This window comes from Natrix helvetica (genome assembly GCF_964273705.1).
Source record: "Natrix helvetica genome assembly, chromosome: 2".
In the NCBI taxonomy this organism is placed as follows: Eukaryota; Metazoa; Chordata; class Lepidosauria; order Squamata; family Natricidae; genus Natrix; species Natrix helvetica.
In genome coordinates this window covers 137,525,570-137,551,508 of record NC_138552.1, presented here as the reverse complement: position 1 = coordinate 137,551,508, position 25,939 = coordinate 137,525,570, and the positions used below count along the sequence as shown (strand labels likewise).

At 39.5% G+C, this 25,939-nt stretch overlaps 1 protein-coding gene across 2 annotated transcripts in view; it reads right to left on the bottom strand.

The window, feature by feature from the left end:
- Positions 1-4,539: 4,539 nt before the first annotated feature.
- FGF18 (fibroblast growth factor 18) overlaps positions 4,540-25,939 on the bottom strand; it is a 152,420-nt gene continuing 131,020 nt past the window's right edge. For both annotated transcript variants that reach the window (XM_081944688.1, XM_081944689.1), the window contains one exon: positions 4,540-6,322. In XM_081944688.1, the coding sequence (XP_081800814.1) occupies positions 6,056-6,322 (267 nt within the window). In that variant the 3' untranslated portion in view covers positions 4,540-6,055. The remainder of the gene's footprint in view (positions 6,323-25,939) is intronic.

The window sequence follows — 25,939 nt, the reverse complement described above, 5'->3', positions numbered from 1 at the left end:
CCTTTGCTGTTTCCAGGGAGGCCCTGTGGATCAGATCTAAGCATCCCATGGGCCAGATTCAGCCTCCGGGCCTTGAGTTTGACACCTCTGGTCTGAGGCATTTTTTCAAGGTCAAGCTGCTTTTGGAAGTTACTGTCCAAAGGCACCGAAGCCTTTTGAAACTGATCCGAGGGCTTGTAGTTCTTGTTAAGTTGCTGTTTGATGACCGTTAATTTGCTGTTTGAAAAGAGATGAGACACATTAATGGGGTACCCAGTAGAGGTTTTCGAGGCTGCAGTCTTAATAGTTGTAGGAACTTCCAACCAGAATTAGAGCAGTGTTCTCAGGATCATCTGCTAGTGACCAACAGTGGAAGAGGTACATCCTTGTTTATCTTTCCAGGTGAATAGAGGACTGTGTTCTACATCATATTGAGCTAAAGAGGCTTTTGAATTGGTTTGCCATTTTTCTTATTTTCTTAAATCAATGTAAAATTTGTTGTCTTTGGTTTCCTTTCACAAAGACTTCCCAGAGAAAACAGAAAACAATTTGCAGACAATGCTGCCTGTCTATCCACACAACAAAAAAAGATATATGATCACAATATGGGTCTGCAAAATCACATTCCTTCAGTGTTTTAAATTACTATATACAGGGTTGGAATGTAGATTTGTAATGGGGATTGTTGACTCTTAGCATCATTCACATTCTTCTAAGTGTCCAACCAGTCCCATCTCCTAATGCTCTCCCATTATTGCTGAAAGCTTGAAGAAGTGGTGAAACATTACTTTTGTTCCTATCTTAGTCATAAGATATATTATAATATATCTCGTGTCCAAGGTTTGATCCCAGTTGTCATTACAGGAGGGAATGTAATTTAAAGTATGAACGCCTTGCAAATCCCTATGGCTGGCATTCCTTTTTGTTCTTTATGAGTAAGTCATGCTACTTACCTGCAGGGGTCATTTACTGAACAAACAAAAAAGCTCTTTTCTGAATGTCTTTGCAGAGATTCTTCTGGCTCCCTTTTCCTGTGAGAAATCTTCCATTCTCAATAGCTATTTCTCTTGTAAAGCAAACCAAATGGTTCAAATTTTAAATCTGAAGTAAAGGCAACCACTATATATGTGATTTCTGATTTTCTTGGCAGCAGTTTCACATCCATCCCTGGTCAGCAAACACTTGGGAAGAAGGATCAATTCACACTTGGGATTATTTGAAGGTGATTGGTAACCCTTTGCCACCCTTACTTTGCCCTGTACTATTTGTTAGTCTAAGACAGGGGTGGCGAACACGCGGCTCGCGAGCCGCATGTGGCTCCCGGCCAAAATAAATGAGGCTCTTTGCCTCTTATCATTATTTAGTATACTGTGGCTCGGATCGCGCGCTTCCTTTCGGAAGCTGGGGAGGTCCTTTGCAGGCAGCTAGAACGGGCCGCCTGCAAAGGACTTCCTCAGACTTGCTTTGAGGAGCACGGGGCGACTGAGGCTAGTTGTGAAGCCCCAAAGCCCCCACCACCACCAGAAGAACTGCTGCCACCTCCTCCTCATCCTCCTCTAACAGGCAGCACTGCCGGATTTGCCACCCGGCGCTGCGGCTGAGTTGAAGCCGCCAAAGCTCCAGCCGGCATATCCGCGCGTGGCAGCGGCGCCTCCCCTCTGCTTGGAGCAGCTGAGCTCAGTCAGTGCTGGGTTACCCCTGCCCCCTCCTCCTCCGCCGCCATGCTTTTGAGGAGCCATGAGGCTGCAGGAGCCAGTAGGAAGGCGGGGGGAGCAGGGGGAAAAAAGCCTCATGGCTCCTCAAAAGCACGGAGGAGGGGGAGGGGGCAGAGGTAACCCAGCGCTGAGCTCAGGAGCAAATCTGGTGATTCTGTTGGAGGAGGAGGAGGAGGAGGAGGAGGAGGAGGAGGAGGAGGAGGAGGTAGCAGCAGTTATTCTGGTGGCAACTCATACTTGTCGGCATCTTCAGCAGAAGCCCTGCCCACAATGAAGAAAGCAAAGATGGAGCAGATCCACGCAGATGACGTCGCTGCAACATGACTGGAGGAGGAATTCTGGGAGTTGAAGTCCACAAGTGTTAAAGCTGTCATGTTTGAAGACCCCTGGGGGTTTTTTTCCCTAAAGGGTTAGGGGTGCAAGGGTCTTGTAACTTGACAGCTTTAAGAGTTGCGTGCTTCAAATGCCAGAGTTTCTGAGCCAACATTTTGGTTGCTAAGCAGGAGCGTTGTTAAGTGATACTGATATTATATAACACTTTGAATTAAGCGGGTACCTTGAAGAAACATAACTTTGAGTTTCAAATAATACTGATTTCGTTGTTGTCTTAGGTGACATCTGTGAAAAAAATTCGGGTGCTCAGGCATGAAAATGTGCCGCTCAAACACTATACTTTTCTGCTCACATCAAAAAAAAATTAGAGGGAACATTGCTTCCGGGTCTGTTTTGGCAGGTCACTGCGTGGTGTGGCTCTCTGACTCTCACAGTTTAAAATTTTGGCTCTTTTTGTCGAACTTGTTCACCACCCCTGGTCTAAGACATTTTGATCTCTGAGACCATCACACATTTACATCCCTAAAATCTGAATGCCAATGGCTGATGTTGTTACTCCGATGAATTTAAAATTGTAATGTTCTGCCCTTTTTTATGAAACCCCAATTATCCATTACATTTGCTCAATAGGTTCTGTTTTCATGATTGTTCAGAATATAAATGTTGATGTAGCCAAAAGTCATAACTGAATTGTGAAAATAATCGATTGGATACCTCTCTTTTATAGCAATGAGCACCTAACTGAATATTGAAGCAAAAGAAAAGGTGTGTTAGCTAAGTCTTTAATTCGGCAATGTTGTCTTGGTATACATGAATTAAGGAAAACTTATATCCAAGTCATTCTTTGTTTGTAAGCACCAAGAATAGTAACCTCTCAAATATTTACATGCACTCATCAAGGTCTCAGGGTTATTTAGATTACTTCCCACAATTGTAACAGGATTCCAATATATTTCTGAATCAGTGAGCTTATAATGAATAATGCTTGTAAAAGCCTTGTTCAACAGAATTGCCTAACATCAAGACAGAGAACTGCATGAGAATCAAAGTCCCAGCACTAGGTTTACCAGATATGCAAGCACAGGTCCCAATCTGTCCTGTGTTAACCTGAAATATAATACATACAGTATGCATGAAATAGGACCAAAGCGCAATTCTAAATGTTGGGGTTCAAGAGCTTGCTTGGATATGTTTTAGGAAACCAGATTAGTTGTCCCTTAGCCTTTTCTCAACCTGACAACTCTTACAATATGCAAAGAGAACCACAAATATACATATCTCTGATGTTTCCCTACATCGTTGCTCTCCTCAGGCAGCATCTTGATTGGCATTTTTTCCATGCCATAGAAGAATTATAAGAAGGAAGGAGTCCAAATTGCCACAATGGTCAGACTAGTCCGTGCTCATTGTGCAAACTGATCACGAGAGGGGAACATTCCTCATTCCTGCTGCACTCCTATCGCTAGATTTATTGATTGCAGTATAGCAGTGATAGCATACTTTTGGGGTCTGGTATGTCAATTTGGAAAATTGACTAACCTGACTTTGCTGGCATGTCACCCTTATTTTGGCATCCAAATAAAAGAGAGCTAATTCTCTCTCACCACCACCATCTAGGCCAACCTGAATAGCAGCACTCAGCAGTGCCGAAACTGGGCCTAAAGCAGATTCCCAGGCCTCCACTTCAGCCCTAAACCTATTGCTGCCACTCAACAAAGCACCTTCTGCCATTCCCCAACACACACGAGCCTTGGAAAATGGTGCCATTGCCCTCACAGCCCAATATTTTGGATCTGCCATGCACGACTTACTTTCAAATGGCATTCTCTTTCTGTTGACAGGCCCTGCGGCAGCCTACCTAAGGTTGCTCTGGGTGGCCAAAGACCTTTGTTCTTGAAGCAGCTGCTAAAAATGCTCTTCTGTGGCCTACAAAAACCATGCGAAAGCACACCCCATTCCTGTGCAATTTTGGGAAGCTGCAGACACTATATGAGAACACATGAGCACTGGAGGGTTCAGAGGACAAACAAAAGCATACTTCTCATTCGGCCTCCACACTCCCCCAAAAAGTGTGAAAATGGGGCATGGTTTTGAGAATAGTTGTGTTGGTGAATGTTGGCATATTACCCGAAATGTCATAGCATGTTCCTTTGACACGTGTGTCACAGCTTTGACATCACCGCAGTATAGGTACTCCTTTTATTTCTTTTTTTTACAGCGTAGCGGGGCTGCATCAGGCTGAATAAATATCAATCCGAACATGGGCAAAGTTTACCTGGTTGCAAGTCATTTTGATAGGAAGACTGAATGAAGAAGGGAGAAAAAGAAGGAAAGAAACCGCTCATTGGACAACTAACGTCTCCCACATGCAAAAGCCTCTCTTGCTTTCTCTCCCATTCACTTGATTGAGAGCATTTTCTACAGCAATGCACATATTAAACATTTTCCTGAGCAATCACAACATATCTTGTTTTCTTATTTAAGGAAAATAAAGTTTATTTTAAAAGGCTTTTGACTAAGAGTGCGTTTTAAAAAAAAATACATAATCTTCTGAAGGTAAGCACACTAGTTCCCCAGGCCTTGCCACTTCATCTCACTGTCCTCTTGCTCCTGTCCTGGGTACAGGGCTACTTCCAGTGAGGTCCAGTAGCGTCTTCAGATCTTGATTGGTTCAGGTTTGGATAGAAAAGCCAGAAGCCTTTGGCTGACTAAGAGCAGGAAGGTCACTTTGCGTTGTGGAGAGGACATACTGGAGGCATTCAGTAATGGGATATCCCCATTACCCCCACTAAGCACTTAATAACAGGTAGTCGCCAAGTCAGCTTGGTCCCAGTAGAACACAATGGGCAAGAGAACACGGCAAGAAGAAATCCTTTGCACACCGCATTTCAAAACTCTGCCTGTGTTTGGACAAGGCTGAGCATTTTGCAGGAAGTCAACACAGTGGAATGGGAAGAGAAGGGGAGGACTAGCATAACAAAGGAGAAACAATTATTTCCCGTCCTGGCACATAAAATTCTATTACTGATCTCTAAATTCTCACCGAGCCCAAGCTCTGGTAACAAGTTTAAGGGTCTCAGTGTAGTTTGGCGAAAAGCTGAGGGAGAGGGGAAATGTATGAACAGCAGTAATACGTCTATGTGTTTTAAATAATTTTTAATTGCTGAGGCAGTAATACCTGGTTCATGGAACTGCAATATACAGAGAAATGAAATAAATAGCTTTATAATATAATACATATATATTTATATATATATAAATATATGTATTACATTTATGTGCATAAATATAATACATGCATCCATATATATATATATAATAGAGCTGGTTTTTAAAATACTCCCTTATCATTGGTGTATTAGGTTATTTTACTTAGTCACTTGAAGGTCATTAGCAGCATTCTCCAGAAGTGAGCAGAACAATGCAGGATCACAGAGTCGTGACACCTTATGTCATTAGAAACATTACAAAGGATGAGGTACTGAGCCCTCTAGGGAAGCCCCATGCCAGATCAGCAGATCTTCACATCTCAGCCTATCTTGCAGAGACAAAGTAACCAAGGGCTGCAACACCAGAGAATTATCCAAGGATTTTCAGGGGTTGGATGGGGGTGGGGGAGGGAGGGGAGAGGAAGGGAGAACTTTGGCTTTCTTTGGTTTTGTGGTTTTGGTTTTTTAGTATTATTATTATTATAACACGAACTTTTTCCCCTCTAGGGATTGGCTTGAATATGTTGTCCATTCCAAACGCTGTCCATTCCCAGTGAGAAATAAAGCACCTGTATGTCAATCCACAGCATAAAAAAGTCAATTTAAATAGAGCCATTCGGGTTTTTTTCTTCTTCTTCAAGTTACAATAAATCTTTTACAGCTTCCCCAGTGGATTTCTATTTTTAACCCAGTCTTTTTTTAAAAAAAAAATTAAAAAACAATGTACAAAAATAGAACTTCTCCCTTATTTTTAGTGTAAAAATATTTCTCTGGTACAGTCTATTCTTGTAGTTTATTTGCAAGACACTGCCTCGTCTTTTAACTGGGGTTGGTTGGTCGTATTCTCCTAGTCCTCTTCGTCACTGTGGTATACTTGAAAGGTTTCTGTAACTCCACTTGTCCCTTTGGATATCGTTTCATAAAGTGGACATCTTGCTGGTTCTCCCGGGTCTTGGGCCCTTTCCGAGGCCTCCCTTTTTTGGTGAATCCAACATACCAGCCTGAATACTTTGCTGACATCAGAGCCGTGTAGTTGTTCTCCAAGACTTTTTCAATGAAGACACATTCTTTGCTGGTGCCATCTGGCTGCAAATGAAACACAGAGAAGATTTTTTTTTAAAAAAAACTGCCACAAAGGTTTTGCAAGCAAGGGGACAAATGTGGGCAGACCAGAAGTGGTATTCAGCAGGTTCTGACCAGTTCTGGAGAACCGGTAGCAGAAATTTTGAGTGGTTCGGAGAACCGGTAAATGCCACCTCTGAGTGGCCCCGCTCCCATCTATTCTTTGCCTCCTGAGTCCCAGCTGATCAGGAGGAAATGGGGATTTTGCAGTAACCTTCCCCTGGAGTGGGGAGGGAATGGAGATTTTACAGTATCTTTCCCCTGCTATGCCCTCCAAGCCATGCCACGTCCACCAAGCCATGTCCACCGAACCACAGTAGCAATGTTTTCTGAATCCCACCACTGAATCCCACTCGTCTGTCAGAATAGAAGCCACCAAATCACTACACCTGCAGTCTCCATAGGGCAGGGGTGTCCAAACTTGGGAACTTTAAGACTTGTGGACTTCAACTCCCAGAATTCCCCAGCAAGCCATGCTGGCTGGGGAATTCTGGGAGTTGAAGTCCACAAGTCTTAAAGTTCTCAAGTTTGGACACCCCTGCCATAGGGGGAGGAAGCATATCTCTATATTCAGCTCAGGGTGGGCCAATGAAAGCATTAGCATTCATCTCTGTTCTGAAACATCATTATCATTCAAGTCAACTCAACTCAAAGAGGAAATGGGATTATTTTTAATGACTTCTTCCTTTTAATAGATAAAAGAGTATCATTTCATGACAACATATGGAGGCACTTTTGGGGCTTTGCCTCTGTCCTTCAGGGGTCTTGAGTGAGCCTGAAGTCTCAGGCTAGTATTATACCCTGCCCAGAGATACATGTATGCCATGATGATGGAGGACTGTAGTAAAAGCCAACCGTCCTGCAACAGTCACAGGACTCTGTTTCCTTCAGGAATACAGCTATCCTCTCTAACCAGAGAAGTTCCTATTTTATATGACTGAGGTAATATTTGTGAAGTGATGGCTGAGTTTCTTTCACTTACCTGCCCATGAATAACAAAACCAGAATTATGCAGTGTTGCAAAGAAAAAAACATCTGCAATGCAAATACGAATTGTGCAGTCTAGCTTGTTGACATTTAATTTTTGTTACCTAGCTGCTTGTTGTTATTGTTTTAAACAGCCGAGTACAGAAGTACATTCTATAAATTTAACATGCTCAAGCAAAAAGTTTCCTTCTTATCCCTACATAAAAAAGGATCCATCGTGCATGAAATTGTAACTGTCTCACTGCTGCCACCATAGCTGTATGCAGCTAAACATTTTCTTCAATTCCATGGTTGGCTAAGTTCTTTCCTAGATAAATTTCATCAAAGTTGCAATCATGTGTGCTTAGAAAAGAATGTGTAATATTGGTTTCCTTCCTTTAAGAAACCTGTATAGTTTGTATTAAAGACTAGTTTAAAAGTGTATACAAGTAATATCAATGAAACACTCCAATCAAAGTTAGGGGATGGAACCTAAGAAATCACATTCAGTTTTTCTCCATTATCATTCTCCATGTTCACCTATGCTAAATAAAAAGATCAAAGGTAATTTACTTATTTAAACTACACATATTGGACTTGCTTCAGAGGTAAGTAATAATTGTAATGCTTATAATTTGTGTTGAAATAACACAGATAGACTATATTTGAGGGTGTGTTTCTGCCAAGTTGGAGGCAAAAAGAAAATTCTTTAGCTTCTCTTTGGAACTGATCTACTGATTTCGTGCCAACACGTAGGGGAGTCACAGAGATATGATTCTAGACATCTGAAGTAAAACTGTATGTTGTCTTTTTTGCACCAAAAACTTGGTTCTTTCAAGCAACTGTTACTGCTGCCAAATCAGCAACTTTCGAAACTACAAAAACACTACCATCACTGATATGATTCTAGCCCTCTGCATCTAGACTTAAGCAAAGTATGTATGTTTAAAAATGGAGAGGGGGAGGGGGGGGGAAGCAAAGTTAAGGCCAACCTAAAAATAAGGGGAAAATGTCTTCAATTTATATTCCAACACAATATACTTAATTTACAGTTCCCTAAGCAATTTACAAATGAAACAAGGTTACATTTCAGGATTTGAACTTCTCTACGCTTTATAGCATGGTTCCCCAATAAAAGTGCTTTAAAACATTCTACATGATTGCACACTTATTATATTTATTGTAAACATATATTGTAATATTTTCTGCAAATAAAATATGCTTTTGTACGTGTGTATTGTATGTTATGAGACAGTGCTTATGGAATTGCATCTGTTTGATGAAATGTGCAAAAAAAACCCACCTGAATTCATGTTATGCAAATTTTTAAAAATAATAAACAGATGCAGGAATGGGATAAAGTGAACATAAAAGTGGATAAACATGAAATAGAACAAATCCAAAATGGACAGATTCAGCCATTCCTAGTCTTTCAATGACGTGACAAAGATACTGTTCCAAAAAAATAATTAGTGCCTTGACTGGGAATGAAGCATATCCTACATCAGGCTTGTTCAAAATTATATCTCTAGCTCTTATTATTAAAATAGAATTAAGGAGAATGTTGCTGTCCTTGCAAAGATCCAGCTTTCACTTTAACATCTCAGGATAGCATATACAGCACTTTTAGGATGACAAATTTGCATGCAACTGATAAGTCAAAGAAATAGCATTTCCCTGCCTTTAAACTAGGAATCAGCATCCAAGAATGATCTGATATGAAAGATCATCACCACCCCCACCTCAAATATGCAGGTGGTAAGAAACATAAAATCCCAACCATTACAGATTTGGTGGATTTGATTGTTTTTCACCCCATTCCCAGAAAAAAAAGGGGGGGAGCTTATCTTCCGTTCTAAAAAGCTAATTGCTCTCTCGTGTCTTTATTTTCAATTTTCACGTTAACCCCTACCTTCTCGGCTGCCACTTCCTTCCTCTCTGCCTGCTGGGATCACAACGCCACAGATGGTAGCTTGGCACTGGCAACAGCTCCAGCCTGAGACAACCCCTTCCTGCTGTCGCCACTGCCTTTCCTACCCCCACTCCCAACCTCTTTTTCTTTGAAACCCTCCCCCATTCCATCCTCTCTCTTGACATCTTCTGTTATCAATCACAATCTCCACTGTGAGATTGAGAGCAAGCCCAGGCAGTATGGAGCACCAAGCCAAGGCAGTTTCATCTCCTAACAGAGAACTGCATGCATCTAATCTCTGACAAAATGTCTATGCCATTAGGCATTATGTTCTATAATGTGTAAAATACATCATATTGCCTTTTGTTGTCCTGTTTTGGCAAGAAGGTTATTCTTATGGCAGGGGCTGCGTTGGCTGGTGGGGGAGGACTAAATAACACAACGTTCACTCGCCTATTGATCAATTGGATCAGCAGCTGATAGGTCATGTCTTCGGTGTTCTGCTATTGGACAGCTGGAGGGGGTTGCTGTTAGCTCACAATGATTCAACCTGCTTCCTGGCTGGCCAGAAACCTGGCAATCATACAGTTGACTTTTGGGATAGAGAGGAGGGAAGGTTGTAGATTACTTTTTCAGGCAATGGAAATAGCATATACTCTAGCAGAAGATGTAGCATACGCTTGCCTAGGCACCACTGACCATGCTCACAAGGCACTCAGGTAACCTTTTCGTAGCCACAGCACTTGAATGCATTACGAAGAATTGCATTTCTCTGTTTGAGGGAAATTGCAGGAAGGAGAACGCTGTTCTTGGAATAGCAGAGCTGAAGCTGCTATGATTAAATCCTGAGCAGAAATGAATGGCAGGCGAAGGGGGGGAAGGAGAAGTCACTCAGTTCATGATGTTGTCAAGTTCTTTACAAGCAGGGTGAATTTGGGTTCTGAGAATTAAGCTAGATATTCCTCAGTACGCAGCATGTGTTATACGTCTTGCTTTCCCCTTTATTACAACTTTCTAGGATGTGTTACTAGAAAATGCAGTGCGGTGAGAAGAGACCCTTTTTATTCTCCTTTATGATTAGAGCCAACTCACTTTCCTGATCTTTGACACAAGACACACAACCTTAGTTAGCACTTGTACTTTTGTTATAAGTGCTCATAGTATGTCATGCAGGAAGTCCATTACAATCATGCTGGGGGAGGAGAGGGTTAACTTCACCTCCTTATAAGAGTCCCTCTTCTCCTTCCTTCATATTTGTAATGAATCCAGAGAAAACAGGAGGTATAGTTGCCTGCTAAGTATTGAGGAAATGTTTGATTAGGCTCCGAGATAGATAATTAAGAACTTGGTGCTTGCATTTGTTATCACTTGTTATCACTTGCCCAGGAGTGATAACTGGTGAGAAAATATGTGTCCTCAGCTGCTGTGAAACATGTTAGATGCGACAGTCCCTACCCACTCTTGTAAACTGGCCATTGGCAAATCCTGTTATTTCCCTCAGAAGCTGAATTATGGGAAAAGTGAGGAAGCCAAAATCCATAAGCCCTCCCTTACGTGTAAAAATATTAGTTAGGGATTTATTACAATAATCTGAACATTATTTCACTGCCAATCACAACAGGGGGCATATACTCATATATTTCTACCATTTTTTTTTATTTTCTATTGAACAGGCTCAAAACATACTAGCAGAATGAAGCCTAGTCCATTATTTCTAAGGGCTCCAGCCATGAGATGATACCTGCAGTAATGCATAGGGTTTAAAAAAATTATAATAAAACAATTCAATAAAAATACTCAAAATGCATATTCAGTATTAACTAGTTTAGGTGTAAAACTTTATAGCCCATCAAATGTTGTTTTATTGTGGGGGAAAAAGATGTTTCTAGAAAGGACGAGTAAAGAATGTTGAAAATGTATGCTAAAAATATACAATCCCAGTGGAGTCACCCAAGCTGTGGAAGTGATCTTTGTTGTTCAGTTAAAGTAAACTACATTTTAAAAAATATTTTTAATTAGCCTTTATTATTTTTATAAATATGATAGCAAACATACCCAATACTCCTTCCACATCCTATTTTCTCAACAACAATAATAAGTAACCCTCTGAGGTGAGTTGGGCTGAGAGAGAATGATTGGCCCAAGTCATCCAGCCGGCTTTCATGCCTAAGGCAATACTTAAATCCTAACCACTAGACCAAATTGGGCAGCACTAATATAGGAAGATGCTGGAGGCAGATAATCATTTTAGCGACAACAGATTAAGGTATCATTTCAAACTGGGCAGGAGAAGGCAACAAAAAACCACTCCTATATTTTACCCATAGACAGACAAGGTAAAGCGATAGATGATATAACGCCATTGGTTGGATGGCACTCAGTATGCTACTGAGGAAGAATTGAGGATGATGTTTATGATACAGCTAGATTAAAGCCTTCAGACATCTAGATACTGGTGTTGCCACATAGGAAACAAAAATCCAAAGCTGCAAAGACAGAAATACAGTGTAAACATGGAATATAAGAAGCATGAAAGTGAGAAAATTTAACGAAGCTACAGATGAAACAAAGATGGAAGAGCATATTGAAATACTGTATAGTAGAGATGTCAGAATCCAAAATATCTTAGAAAATATCCCTGTTTTGTCAATATGTTCCATTGATTATAGACAGGATCTCAATTGGGTTACTAGGTCAAACTATGGGATGTCCATGGGAAAACAAGAATCCTAGAATATCTCATTCTCTTCATGCAAGGACAGAAAGCCACAGTCTGGGTGGAACATCACAAAACAGATTGACTCCAGAACAGCAAAGAAGTAAAATTGGGTGGTATATTCTCCCTTTATTTAGTCAATTTATATTCTGAATATATGCTGGAGGGATGCTGGAGCAAAAGAGCATCGAAATTGGAGAAGAAACATCAATGATCAGTGCTATCTGATAACACTTCTGAAAAATGATAATGTATACAATCTGGAAATTCTAGTAAAGAAAGTCAAGGACACAGTGAAAATATGAAACTAAGTTTAAATATAAATGAAATGAAACTAATGACAACAGCCATGGAATTGACAGTGAGGATGTTGAAGTGATTGTTAGCGTCTTCCTTTTAGGATTAACCACCAATAATAAAGGAACCAGCAGTCATGAAATGTGCTGCAGACCAGCATTTAGCAGGACAACAATGAAGGTCTTGGAAAAAAAAGATACTCAAGATTCCATAATGTGTCTATTTCTACTAAGATCAGAACTGTGCACACATCCATTTTCCCAGTGACATGCTGTGAAGAGAAAGTTTGATTTTGAAGAAGCAAGATAGAAAGAATACTGACATTTTTTAGTATTAATGTTGGAGAAGATTTTTGAGAACATAGAGATAGCCAAGAAAAACACATGGTACACGGAACAAATCAATCCAAAGTTCTCACTCAAGGCAAAAATTAGCTAGCCTGGATTATGATGTTTTAGACACATTATACCAAGACCTAGCTTTTTGGAGAAGGTTCTGGAGGTCAAAGAAGAAGGAAAGAGAAAAGGAAAACCAACAGTAAGGTAGTGATGATGGGTGCATGTGTTGGAAGACCTCAAGAGCTAGGTTGAGAAGAGATCTTCCTGAAAATCTAGCTAAGTGCCTGCTAAGAGATGATGCCAACTTGACAGCATATAAGTGATCAACCAGTCAGAGCTTTATAAACTGTCCCAATCAAAAATAATGAGTAGCTCACAACCACATTAAATCTGAAATGTCACAAAAAGGTAAAATATAATCAATTAAATAACCATTAAAATATATACATCATGAGCCGTGGTAGCGCAGTGCTTAGAATGCAGTATTGCAGCTGACTTTGCCTACTGCCAGGACTTTGGTCCTTACCAGCTCAAGGTTGACTCAGCCTTCAATTCTTCTGAAGTCATAAAATGAGGACCCAAATTGTTGTGGGGGGAGGGCAATATGCTGACTCTGCAAACCATTTAGAGAGGGCTATAAAGCACTGTAAAGTGATACATAAGTCTAAGTGCTATTGCTGTAATGTAATAACACCCTAAAATCAGAAATCAAATCAGCAGCAGCTGAAATAGTACTATGCTCCAAAGGTTCACCAGAGAAGGGTTGTCTTAGCTGCTCCCCTAAAGGTGAGCAAAGTCAACCCATCCAGAGGACATTCAGATTGGAAAGGTTAAAATGGTCAGTAGTTAAAGACAGAGGAGAACAAAAGGTTGGACAAGGTCTACTAACTATCTCCAAGTGATTGGACTCCAAATACGTTTTTGTTCCCAATTATGTATTCATGGCAAAAACTAAAGAAATTTTTGTCTTAATTCAGCTTCTGAAATTCAGACACTTTAGAAGGAACAAGGAATGGATTATATTTCTTATTATTGCTGAAAGGATTGCAACTTCATTATGTAAGGTGAGCTAAGCAAGTCAGACACTGGTCTAAGGTTTGGTCCACTGTTAGATAAGTGATAGAATGTTAGGGCACTGATTGAGAACAAACCCAACTGCAAATGAAAGATTGGTTCTCTCTAAAGGAACGAGTATCTAGCACTCTTCTGGAAACACATATGTTATATTGTGATAGCTTCTACAGCTGTTTCTGTGGTTTTGCTCATGTAAGAAAAATCATATGAGTTTGTGGGCTTTTTTTGCTCATGCAAAAAAAAAAAAAATCATCAGTACCTTTTCAATTTGAAAATTAAAAGTCCCAATCCAGTGCTCAGCCCAGCTATCTTGCAAATATGACTTGCTAACAGATGGTCAGTCACAGTGCCTGCTTCTTAATATAGCTAACCAAGAGTCCAGTGTCTCCCAAGAGAATCTCTTCTACTGCCCAAGGAATTTGGATCAACTAAACGTTTCTTTGAAAATACTGCAGTGCAAGATGTTAAACGAACCCTTCCTTGACAGCAGTTACTTTCTGGGTTCAGAAAAGAATCTTTAGTTTCAACTCAGTGAGTTCTCACCCTCAAATGCAGCCAACGCTCCCCTCCAACACCAAATAACCCTTAGAATGTATCATATCTTCTACTTGCATGTGGAAAATAAAGAAAAATTGGTGGTGGTGGGGAATATCACAGTAATAAGAAAATCTAAGGGAAAAAATGGCAAAACGTGGTGGGTATCAAGGAAGATAATTGAGCTGGAGCTACAACTTTTACATAATGAAGCTATTGCATCGAATTGTCATAAGACTCTCATGTTCTCAGCTGTCTGACTTCAGGCCAAGAAATTCTGAAAATATGACCAGATTGATTCCCCATGGTCTATGCATTTCAGCTGCTTCATAATGTTGTGGGCCAGGCCATCCCTAACAGTAAATGAAGGCCAAGGGTTACTCATTACATGCAATCCCTCCAACATGCTGGCCTCTGAACTTCAAGACTCCTCTGAGAAACATCCTCAGGAGTCTTAGTAAGAAAGTTCAGCAAAGGTATCATAAGTGTACTACAACTCTGAAAAGTGACTTCTAGGTATTGCCAGGATATGAGTTTTGGCAGTGAAAGGAGCGGGTGGGGGGGGGAGGTAAATAAGATAGAAATATATTCATGTAGGCACCATTTCCATAAATTTGTGTTCTGCCAAGTACAGTAACACCTTCAGATTGGCTATCATGTCTTGGGAAAATAAAGAGCCACCACTCATGGGTAGAACATGAAAAAAAGATCTCTCTTGCTTCACATCTGTAAGTTATGGAATTTATTTTCATAAAACATGATGGTGAACTTGGATGGATTTTTGAAAGGAAATGGCTACACAAAGGAATCCATTATAATGGTCATGTGCTATCTTAGCAAAATCCTGAAGAAATCCAATGGTTCTCCAACCATTGCAGAAATGAATCATGTTTTCTTGCAAGGTTGCGAGGGATCTACCACATTTCCCTGAAAATAAGACAGGGTCATAGTTTCTTTTGACCCCCGAAATAAGCACTTGGCCTTATTTTCGGGGAGGTCTTATTATTTTTGAGGTGCAGGAGGCGGCGAGTGTGGTCACCTCATGGCTGCTGCTGTGTTGCAATATTTTCAGGGAGGGCTTATTTTCGGGAGAGGGTTTATTTTAGCACATGTGCTCAAAAGCCCAATTGGGCTTATTATCCAGGGAGGTCTTATTTTTGAGGAAACAGGGTAGATGGCCAATAGAGAAATAAAATGCTAAACTAGCTAGCCTATTGCTTAGATCCAGCCAGCTTTTCTTATACTCAGAAGAACTTGAATTGAGTAGTTGTATGAATTAACATATAGCAACTTTATTTATTCAAAACACATCCCACTGTTGAAACCGACATGCCTGTTAATCATGTGAATGTATGAAAATGCCTAATTCTGTTAGTTTTTTTTTATTTTTCAAAATAACAGCCATGGTAATCCTTACTAATACATGTCAAGCCATGCTCATCAAGAAAAATGCTCCACTCAAGAACCATGTTGGTATAATAGTTAGTCCATGAGTTTTAGTCCCATCTTAGTCACAAAGCAAACTGAGTGATCTTGGGCCAGTTACTCTCTCTCAGCCCTAGGAAGGAGGCAATGGCAAACCACTTCGGAAAACCCTTGCCAAGAAACCTGCGGGGACTTGTTCAGCAATCACCTAGAATCTGACAAAATTGAACAGATTTAAGGGTGACCAGAAATCACCCACTGGGAACGCAGTTTCAGGAATGCTATAATTCTAAATTAACTACAGATAGACACAGGCTCCTTATGGCCCAGTACAGTAAAACATTTTTCATCTTAAACAATTAAGTGAAAATATTCCTGATACTCCACAAATTTTTGTCCAATTACATAGAATAATTCATCACATAGATTCATCCTAAATTAAGGACATTTCCCATTATTGCTGTTTAAACTTCTAATTTATTGTTCAAATGCTTAGTCTGACCAAGCAGCCGACCAGGGAAGCAGCAGCCATGCCAGGGATCCAGCCTCCTGCCATTCCAGCTCAGGCAATGTTTCCCGGCCAACCCAGGGACCCATGGCTAGAGAGGAAAGCTAAGCTCCCCCCTTGCATGTAAAATCTGACAGAGATCCCCAGAAATTGAGGTTTTTCCTGGGTCAGATCCTCACCTATATGCAAGAATATGGATGCAATTTTCCAACCCAGGGAGTACGAGTCGTCACCCTAGCCCTAGAAAGGGCAGCTGCCAGATGGGTGGTGTTTGTTTGTTTATGTTTGTTTGTTTAGTCCCGAGTCCCTACGGGGAGAGGGGGCGGTCTATAAATTGAATAAACCTTAAACCTTAAACCTTCGTGGATTTATATGCTGCCCTTCTCCCAAAGAACTTAGGGCGGCATACAACATAAAAAAACACTTAGATTAAAATTAACAATTAAATTAATCATTTATTTTATTTTGTTCAGGCCAGGCCAGTGACCCTCCACAATGTTTTTTCATTTATTATCCGAAAGCAATATGGAGAGAAATACTATTTTCAAAATATTTATTTTAACATAATTACAAAATGTACCAGAAGCCAACAGAATCTCATAGATTTATTTTCAAAATAATTTTATATGATATTATCTTGTAAAGTTTTGTCATTTTCCTACAATAGTATTTTAATACATACATGCACACACAAAAACATACTCATGCATATATATATACATATTGTATGCAGACTTATAGGACAATTTTTAAATGTTGAATATGTTAATGTGATCTTGACGTATATGCCGAAGCTTTGAAATCTGATTGTCTGTCGTACTGCACGTGGAGGGTGGTTAAAAGAATGAGAATGAAAAATTGGAAAACTGGCATTATTCCAGGTAGTAAGGACTGGCTTTTGGGCATGTGTTGCTTACCTGTGCTAGAAAAGGAAATATTTTCTAGTAATCACAGGATGAAGCAATAGGGCAAATATTTTATGAAATCTTACAAAAATATGTTGCATTTGATTACTGTACTATACAGTATTACATGATATTTTACTTTATTTTAAGTGACCATGAGTTTAAGGTAGATTATTTTATTTTTATTTTTATTTTCATTCCTATTTTTTGGATTGATGTATATATCATATACATATGTATTGTATTGTATTGTATTGTATTAATGTACAATATATTATTATATATATTGGTATGTTTTAAAATAAATAAAAACTTTAAGGGTACTTTTAAAAGTTCAAGATTTGAATTTCATAATTCACTTTTAGTTCCCCTTAAAATTAAGAACTCCAACATTACATAATCACTCCATCCAATGTATCTGCTGATTCCCATTAAGGGATCTTTGAGTGAATTAAAAGTTTGGCATTCCTATTCTCCCTCTCGTTCCATCAGAAGTAAGGTCTAATAGTTTGTCCATTGTAGAAACTCAGCTAAGAAATTTAAGATTTATACATAAATATAAAAAATCCTAATGTGACTTTGGGGAATGATTGAAATCTGAAACACATCAGCCAATCGTTTGCAAGCAACTTGCTGGATCACTTCAGTAGTTGGCCATACTTAATGGTAACTTTCAGTCAAGGACTTTTATATTTTAACTTTCTACTGCTTTTTTGAGATGATTTTTCACAGAAAGGTCTTTACAAATGAATGATTAGGTTGTCTTCTGGTCTCTTTCCAACCAGTTGGACCAAAAACTTCAAATCAGAAAATAGCTTAAGAACCAAGAATAATTTATGAAGACATTAAAAATATTTTTGCTGGGTCTAGGGTGAAACATAACAGGATCAAGAAAAAAACCCTGAATTTTTAAACCTCTCCTTAATAGTTCTTTCACAATTCCTTTATTTCCCATCGTGTTTAACTGTTGCTTATAATCTTATACATTGTCCAACACTATTGGAACTATTTTTCACCAAAGGTGAAGCTGATAGACGAGTGAGAGATACAGAACCATGAAGAAAACGTTGCCCATGGTTTGACTGAAGTAGCTAAATTTTTGTTCTCTAAAAGTCTACCAATATCAATCGCTAAAATCTGTAGCATTCTCAAGACAGCCCGAACTGAAGATAATATAAAACAGCTTAGCAAAAAGCTTAAATATTTACATTTTTGTTCCACTGGATGTCAGGTTGATATTTTCTAACATTTTAAACATTATCTACCTGGCCCGGATAACCGAATTGGAATTTAACCACAACAGAAAGCTCAGTGTTTACATATATATTAATAGCTTCCATTTATGAAATATGTGATTGAACTGCAGCTCACTCCAAAACATATGACCTCCTTCCACATACATCTGACAGCCACTGACAGAGTATTTGCACATGGATGATTGACAGCTGAGGAGATTCTGTCAGACCCAACTATCATATTCCCTTTATAATGAATTTGTTATAGTTATTATAAACTGATACAATGTTTCTCTTATGCATATGGGGGGAGGGGGGACTGACAAGTTCAGTTTCTGATTTGGATATTCTAGTTTCACTAGTATAGAAAATTACGTTGACTTTTCTGGATGTTCTAGTCAGTCTGTCCGTCCATCCATCCATCCATCCATCCATCCATCTAGCTATCTAGATATCATCCATTTTGTGGCTTCAAGTCAGTGGTGACTCGAAGGTGACTGCCCGGACTGCTTCCCTCAGTTTTCTGGACAAGACTTTTTTTTTCAAAAGTACTTTGTCATTGCCTATTTCCTAGGCCTGAGAGAGAAACTGGCCCAAGGACACTTAAGATGGGACTACAAACTCATGGTCTTCCGCTTTCTAGTCTGATGCCTCAGCCACTAATCAAACTGGCTGTCGTATCAAATTTACTCTCACTCTCTCTACTGGAAATAGAAAATTGCAGAAAATTGCATGCAAAATTGTTTGGAGGATAAACAGCATCGAGAAAAGAAAATTCTTATGGAAATTAATTGGGTGTTTGTGATATCAGTATGGAACGTGCCTTCAAAAGCACAGACTAAATAAGCACCTCACTGAAAGCAGTGGTAGAGAGAGGCAGCTTCCTTATTTAAGGGCAGATGTAAACCTGCAGCCCATTGAGACAAAGGCAGCAGGCAAACTTTTGTCTGCATTGTAGTGCTCATTTTATGTATATTTCCATATCCATTCAATATCTATTGGCAGACTGTTAAAAAAGGCTATTGATTGTATATTCTGTTGAAATAAGTGAAACACTTTTATAAAATCACAACTCAACATACAAAATTATTCTGCACCTATTAATTTTCTCCCCCCATCCCCCTAGGAATTCTTACTATCTTCATGCTTACACAGACTAGAAACTCATCCCCATCAATCCTTTGAGTTAGGCCAGGTCAGGAAACTGACTCCACAATAAATACTGCAACTCTACTAATATAAACTACAACAATAAATTCTTGAAAACTTGACAGCATTTTCCCTCCCCCTTATACCAAAAAAAAATCAAGGAAGCGGAATCTTGAGTTTCTTTCTAACATTTTCTTCCCTTCGTGGGCTTAGTTCATATTTTGCCAATTGTCAACACAGAACTGCAGTTCTGTAGCCTATACAGGTAATCCACGACTTACAACAGTTCATTTAGTGACCGTTCAAAGTTACAATGGCACTGAAAAATATGACACGACCTTTTTTCACACTTACAACCATTGCAGCATACCCATAGTCACATGATCAAACTTTGGATGTTTGACAATTGACCAATAATTCCAGTGTCTTGGGGTCATCTTTTGTGACCATCTAGCAGGCAATTTCAAATGGGAAACCAGATTCACTAAACAGTCATGTCACTAACTTTACAACTGCAGTGATTCACTCAACAACTGTGGCAAAAAAGGTCATAAAATGGGGCAAACCTCACTTAACAAATATCTCACTTAGCAACAGACCTTTTGGGCTCAATTGTGGAGATAAGTTGAGAACTACCTGTACTTTATTTTTTAACACGAGGAAACAAACATATAGGAAATCCCTCAAACTCTTATAAAAGGTATTACTTCATTGCTGAAGTAATGTGCTCTCCTATGCTTCCTGGCACACTGAAATCCATTTGTCTGTCCGTCTGCCTGGCTGTCTATATCTATCTATCTATCTATCTATCTATCTATCTATCTATCTATCTATCTATCATCTATCTATCTATCTATCATCTATCATAACAATCCAGGGAACTAATGGATGCCCTGCTCATTGGGAGCAGCCATCTTGATAGCATTCACACCGCTTGTCACTACCTGTCTTCTTTTGCATTTTGTACAGTTTTTTTTTTAAAATGTCCCTGAGTCCCCTTTCTACCTACATTGCAATTCTACTTACTACCTGGGGGATGGGGAGAAAAAACCACCGTTCTCATCTGTACATGTAGCAGTTTGAGAAGATTAAGGTCACACTAATCCAAATCAATACAACACATATCAAGTGGGTTAAGTTCAGTATATCTACAAATCACCCAGGGTACTCTGGGGAAATTATGGTGTCCTCCTCATCCCAAAATAAACAAGATTCTGGGACCACCAGCCATCTCCATCCAGAGTTACATTTCTAGCCTGTCATTTGCAAGTCGGTCACAACATTGCTGTTTTGAACTGAAAGCTGATGAACCCCCAAAGCAATCACAGTATATTATATTATAGTGCATGCTGATAGTTCGCTATTGTCAATAGAGATGTTGAAGGTTTTCTCCAGCTGGGTGACTTTGGGCCTGTCGCTCTCTCTCAGTCCAATCCAGCTTTCAGGGTTGTTGTTTAGGGGAAAATAGGATGAGGAAAGAATATTAGGTATGTCTGCCACCTTGAGTTATTTATAAAAAAAAGAATAAAGGCAGGATGCAAATAAATATTTTTTTTTATCATTTTGCTGAAATGATAAAAGCTCATTTTTTTAAAAACAAAAATCAAAATCCCAATGCCCCATCTTGGGGATCTGATGCCTATAAAAGAAGAAAAAAGCCCTCTGGAACCAAAACTTACTAGCAAGGAGGAAAAGCGTAAGCAATGAGAGAACCGATTAAAAAAACAATTGGTGTGTTTGTGTGTGTGTGTGTGTGTGTGTGTGTGTGTGTGTGTGTGTAGGTATCATGAGAAAGTAGGCATCAGAATGAGGATTAGCACCCTGCAGGACTATGGACAGCTCCAAGGCAGAGAACTTGCTCCAACCACCCAACGTGAGAGCCAAATGGTAAATCACTTTATTACCAAGCTCTCTCTTGAGGAGAACTCTGCCTTGAAATCTACTTTTCTGTTTGCTTGGAAGACAAGCTGGAACCTCAAGAAAAGAGGACACGGTGCTTGCTAACAAGATGGTTCCACTTCTAATGAATTAAGCTGCTGATCTTGGATCTATCCTATACCTGTCCTACTCCTTTTGGATTTGGTCATTAACAAATGAGAAGACCCGGCATAATCTAATATCACATGTTCAAAACGTAATTATGGGTCCCCCACAAACTTTTCTTAAACTTCAGAATTCAGAATAGAGCTGGAAGGGGACTTGGAGGTCTTCTAGTCCAACCCTCTTGCTCAAGCAGGAGACTCTATATCATTTCAGACAAGTGGAAAGACTCAACTCACTTGACAGTGCAATGATGGAAGAGGTGCAAGGCAGAGGGGCATCACAACTGTATGGCTGACAACGAGGAGAACACAATGATGAAGTTTTTATCTACTTCCACTTTTATGACCTGTCATATAACCACTGTAGGATTACAGGTCATGTAAACTATTAAAAGAAAAGTCCTATTGTCCTACTCTGTGTGGATACCCACAGTTATTCCATGTGCAAAACACAAACATTTTCCTCTTCTGTTCATGTAATATGGTAGATTGTAGGAAAACTGGATTAAATGATCCTATTCCAATGTAGCGTCCACTCAATTGATTTATAACCATCAAGAAAAATACCAGAGAGCAAAGAGCTAGGTATCCTCCAAATCTAGGAATAAATGTCCAGAATTCTCGTAATAGTTATAGTGGCTGGGGAACTCTGGAAACTGAAACCCATCAGTCAGGAGGCATCTATAGAGATTCTCAGTCATCCAGGTCATGGTTGTCCTAAAGGTGGGGTTTTTTTTTCAAAAGGCAACGAGACTTTCTTTGTTCAGTTGCCTTTTGAAAAAAAAATAGAACTTTGGGACATTAATCTAGTAGAACATTAGTAGTAGAACAAACAACATCATTAGTAGAACAAAGTCAAACTAGAGTCTTGGACTTTAAGAAAGCTAATTTCAATAAACTTAGAGACAAGGGAAAATTTCCCTTGGGAAAAATTCCATGGATGAGAATCCTCAAGGGGAAAACAACTCAAGAAGCTTGGGAAATTTTGAAAAATGAGATTACAAAAGCCCAGACTAGCACAATACCAATGAAGAAGAAAAATAACAGCTCCCAAAAGAAACCAGCATGGCTGCATAAAGAACTCTCTGACAAACTGAAAGACAAAAAAGATAAGTATAAAAAGTGGAAAGAGGGGGACATAACTAAGGCAGAATATCAGCAAATAGCCTGAGCCTGTAAAGATGAAGTGAGGAAAGCTAAGGCTCATAATGAAGAAAGGCTTGCCACAAAAGTAAAAATTAACAAAAAAAGCTTCTTCCAACATGTTAAAAACAAGAAAAAGGTTAAGGAAACAATTGGTCTATTGCTAGGAGAAAGTGGCAAGAAGGTGACAAGCAACAGGGAGAAAGCAGAACTATTTAACTCATGTTTTGCATCTGTCTTTACACAAAGGGATAAAACAGTCCAACCTATCAAAAACAGCACCACAAAAATCAGATTAGGAACACAAATTGAAATAGGGAAGAAAATGGTAAGTGAGTCTACCCTAGACAAGTTCAAATCACCAGGACCGGATGGATTACACCCCAGGGTTCTGAAGGAACTAGCAGATGAGATCTCAGAACCACTGAATTATATCTTTCAGAGATCCTGGAACACCAGGGAACTACCAGAGACTGGAAAAGAGCTGATGTGGTTCCCATCTTCAAAAAAGGGGAAAAAATAGATCCAGGAAACCACAGACCTATCAGCCTGACCTCAATACCAGGAAAGATTCTGGAAAAAATAATCAAGCAACGAATTTGCGAACACCCAGAAGCAAACAAAGTAATAGCCAAAAGCCAACATGGGGTTGTCAAAAACAGATCATGCCAGACTAATCTTATTGCATTCTTTGATAATGTGACAAAATTAGTGGACCAGAGGAATGTCGTCGATATAGTTTACTTGGACTTCAGTAAGGCATTTGATAAGGTAGACCATAACCTCCTACTAGATAAAGTAGAAGAATGTGGGTTAGACAGCATCACCACCAGATAGATTCGTAACTGGCTGACCAACCACACTCAACGTGTAGTCCTCAATGGAACTGCATGGAGGGAAGTATGCAGTGGAGTACCCCAAGGCTCTGTTTTAGGCCCAGTACTCTTCAACATCTTCATCAATGATTTGGATGAGGGAATAAATGGGGAACTCATCAAATTTGCAGATGACACCAAGCTGGCAGGAATAGCTAACACTCCAGAAGATAGGCTTAAGATACAGAAGGCTCTTGACAAACTTGAACATTGGGCACTATCTAATAAAATGAAATTCAATGGTGAAAAGAGTAAGGTTCTACATTTAGGCAACAAAAACGGAATGCACAGGTACAGTATAGATTGTACCTTGCTCAGTAGTAGTAACTGTGAAAGGGATCTTGGAGTCCTAGTGGACAACCATTTAAATATGAGCCAGCAGTGTGCAGCAGCTGCCAAAAAAGCCAACACAGTTCTAGGCTGCATAAATAGAGGGATAGAATCAAGATCACATGAAGTGTTAATACCACTTTATAATGCCTTGGTAAGGCCACACTTGGAATACTGCATTCAGTATGTTTAGTTTAAGAGAAGGAAGGACTAGGGGAGACATAATAGCAGTGTTCCACTATCTCAGGGGTTGCCACAAAGAAGAGGGAGTCAAACTATTCTCCAAGGCACCTGAGGGCAGAACAAGAAGCAATGGGTGGAAACTAATCAAGGAGAGAAGCCACTTAGAACTGAGGAGAAATTTCCTGACAGTTAGAACAATTAATCAGCGGAACAGCTTGCCTCCAGAAGTTGTGAATGCCCCAACACTGGAAGTCTTTAAGAAGATGTTGGATAGCCATCTGTCTGAAACGGTATAGGGTTTCCTGCCTAGGCAGGGGGTTGGACTAGAAGACCTCCAAGGTCCCTTCCAACTCTACTATTGTATTGTATTGTATCTGGAGGTCATCCTTATTGAAAAAAACTGTTTTACTAAAGTGGAAATCTATAAGAATGTTTGTGCGGGGTGTGTGTGTGTGTGTGTGTGTGTGTGTGTGTGTGTGTGTGTGTTCCTGTCCTTCCAGAAGGGAATTCCTGATCATCACATTGTAAAATGGTTACATTTTAGATAAGGAAGCCACCAACATTTCATGAAAAAGCCTTGCTTATATAGATCAAACCAAGACTCATATTGGTCCTTCCAGCCTTAGTCCAGTCTATCTGATTGGCAGCACTTCTCTTAAATGCTAATAGAGTGGGGCCATTCACCAATTTTAAGGTTTTGAAGATACCAAGACCCAGGCTTGGGATTTTCAGGACTTAAACACCATGTTCCATAAGCCAAACAATGCATTAAGATTAGGACTATCCAAAACCATCTGCTTGGATTACAGTTTACCGCTATTTCCTTTGACAAATATGAAGACAGACGTAAAGCCAGTATAGACTTACTGGAAATGATCTCATTGATTTATGTGCAGTGACTGAGGGGTTATTTACTATGCAAATAATGATTAAGAGTTCTAATCCATTGTACTCTAAAAGCTCAAAGAACCCACAACTCTAAAGATTAGTTGTCTTACGTTGAGTGCCATATTTGAATTTTTTTTTATTTGCAACACTGTTATGTTACTATCACTAGTGTTTTTTAATACAGTTAATTAAATACCTAGAAATTGAACATTAAAACATGTAACTGGCAGATGGATCCATCAGAACCTTTGTGATACATAAGGTAAGTAAAGGTAAAAGTTACCCTTGCATATATGTGCTAGTCGTTCCCGACTCTAGGGAGTGGTGCTCATCTCCGTTTCAAAGCCGAAGAGCCAGTGCTGTCTGAAGACGTCTCCATGGTCATGTGGCCGGCATGACTAAATGCCGAAGGCTCACGGAACGCGGTTACCTTCTCACCAAAGATGGTCCCTATTTTTCTACTTGCATTTTTACATGCTTTCAAACTGCTAAGTTGGCAGAAGCTGGGACAAGTAACAGGAGCTCACTCCATTACACTGCGCTAGGTATTTGAACTGCCGAACTGCCGACCTTTCTGATCGACAAGCTCAATGTCTTAGCCACTGAGTCACCACATCCCTTTTGTGATACATAGATCTTGCTAAAACCTTTATCCTATACAAAAACAATGATAGCCGCTCTTACGTTATCAGTTTGCTGTACAGACATTAGATCCAGCAGAGGAAAAACTGATAGTACGAATATGCAAATAGCTATATGATATAATCATCAGTGAATCAGGCAATAAGCCCAATGCTGGATGTACTTCTGACAAGCAAAAAAATATATAGTTCAGAAGTTAAATTCAGGGAATAATAGAAATGCTAAAAAAGAGAGATATTTGGATGCTAAAAAAAACCAGATTGAGGCATTTTGCACAACTGTCTCTGAACTCCGAAAGATATACAGGCTCTATTATTATATATCATCATAATTATTGTTGTATATTTTATGTTACATATGTAATGATCAAAAGAGCAAATTTCAACATAACGAAGGACACAAGACCCTGCTTTAGTATC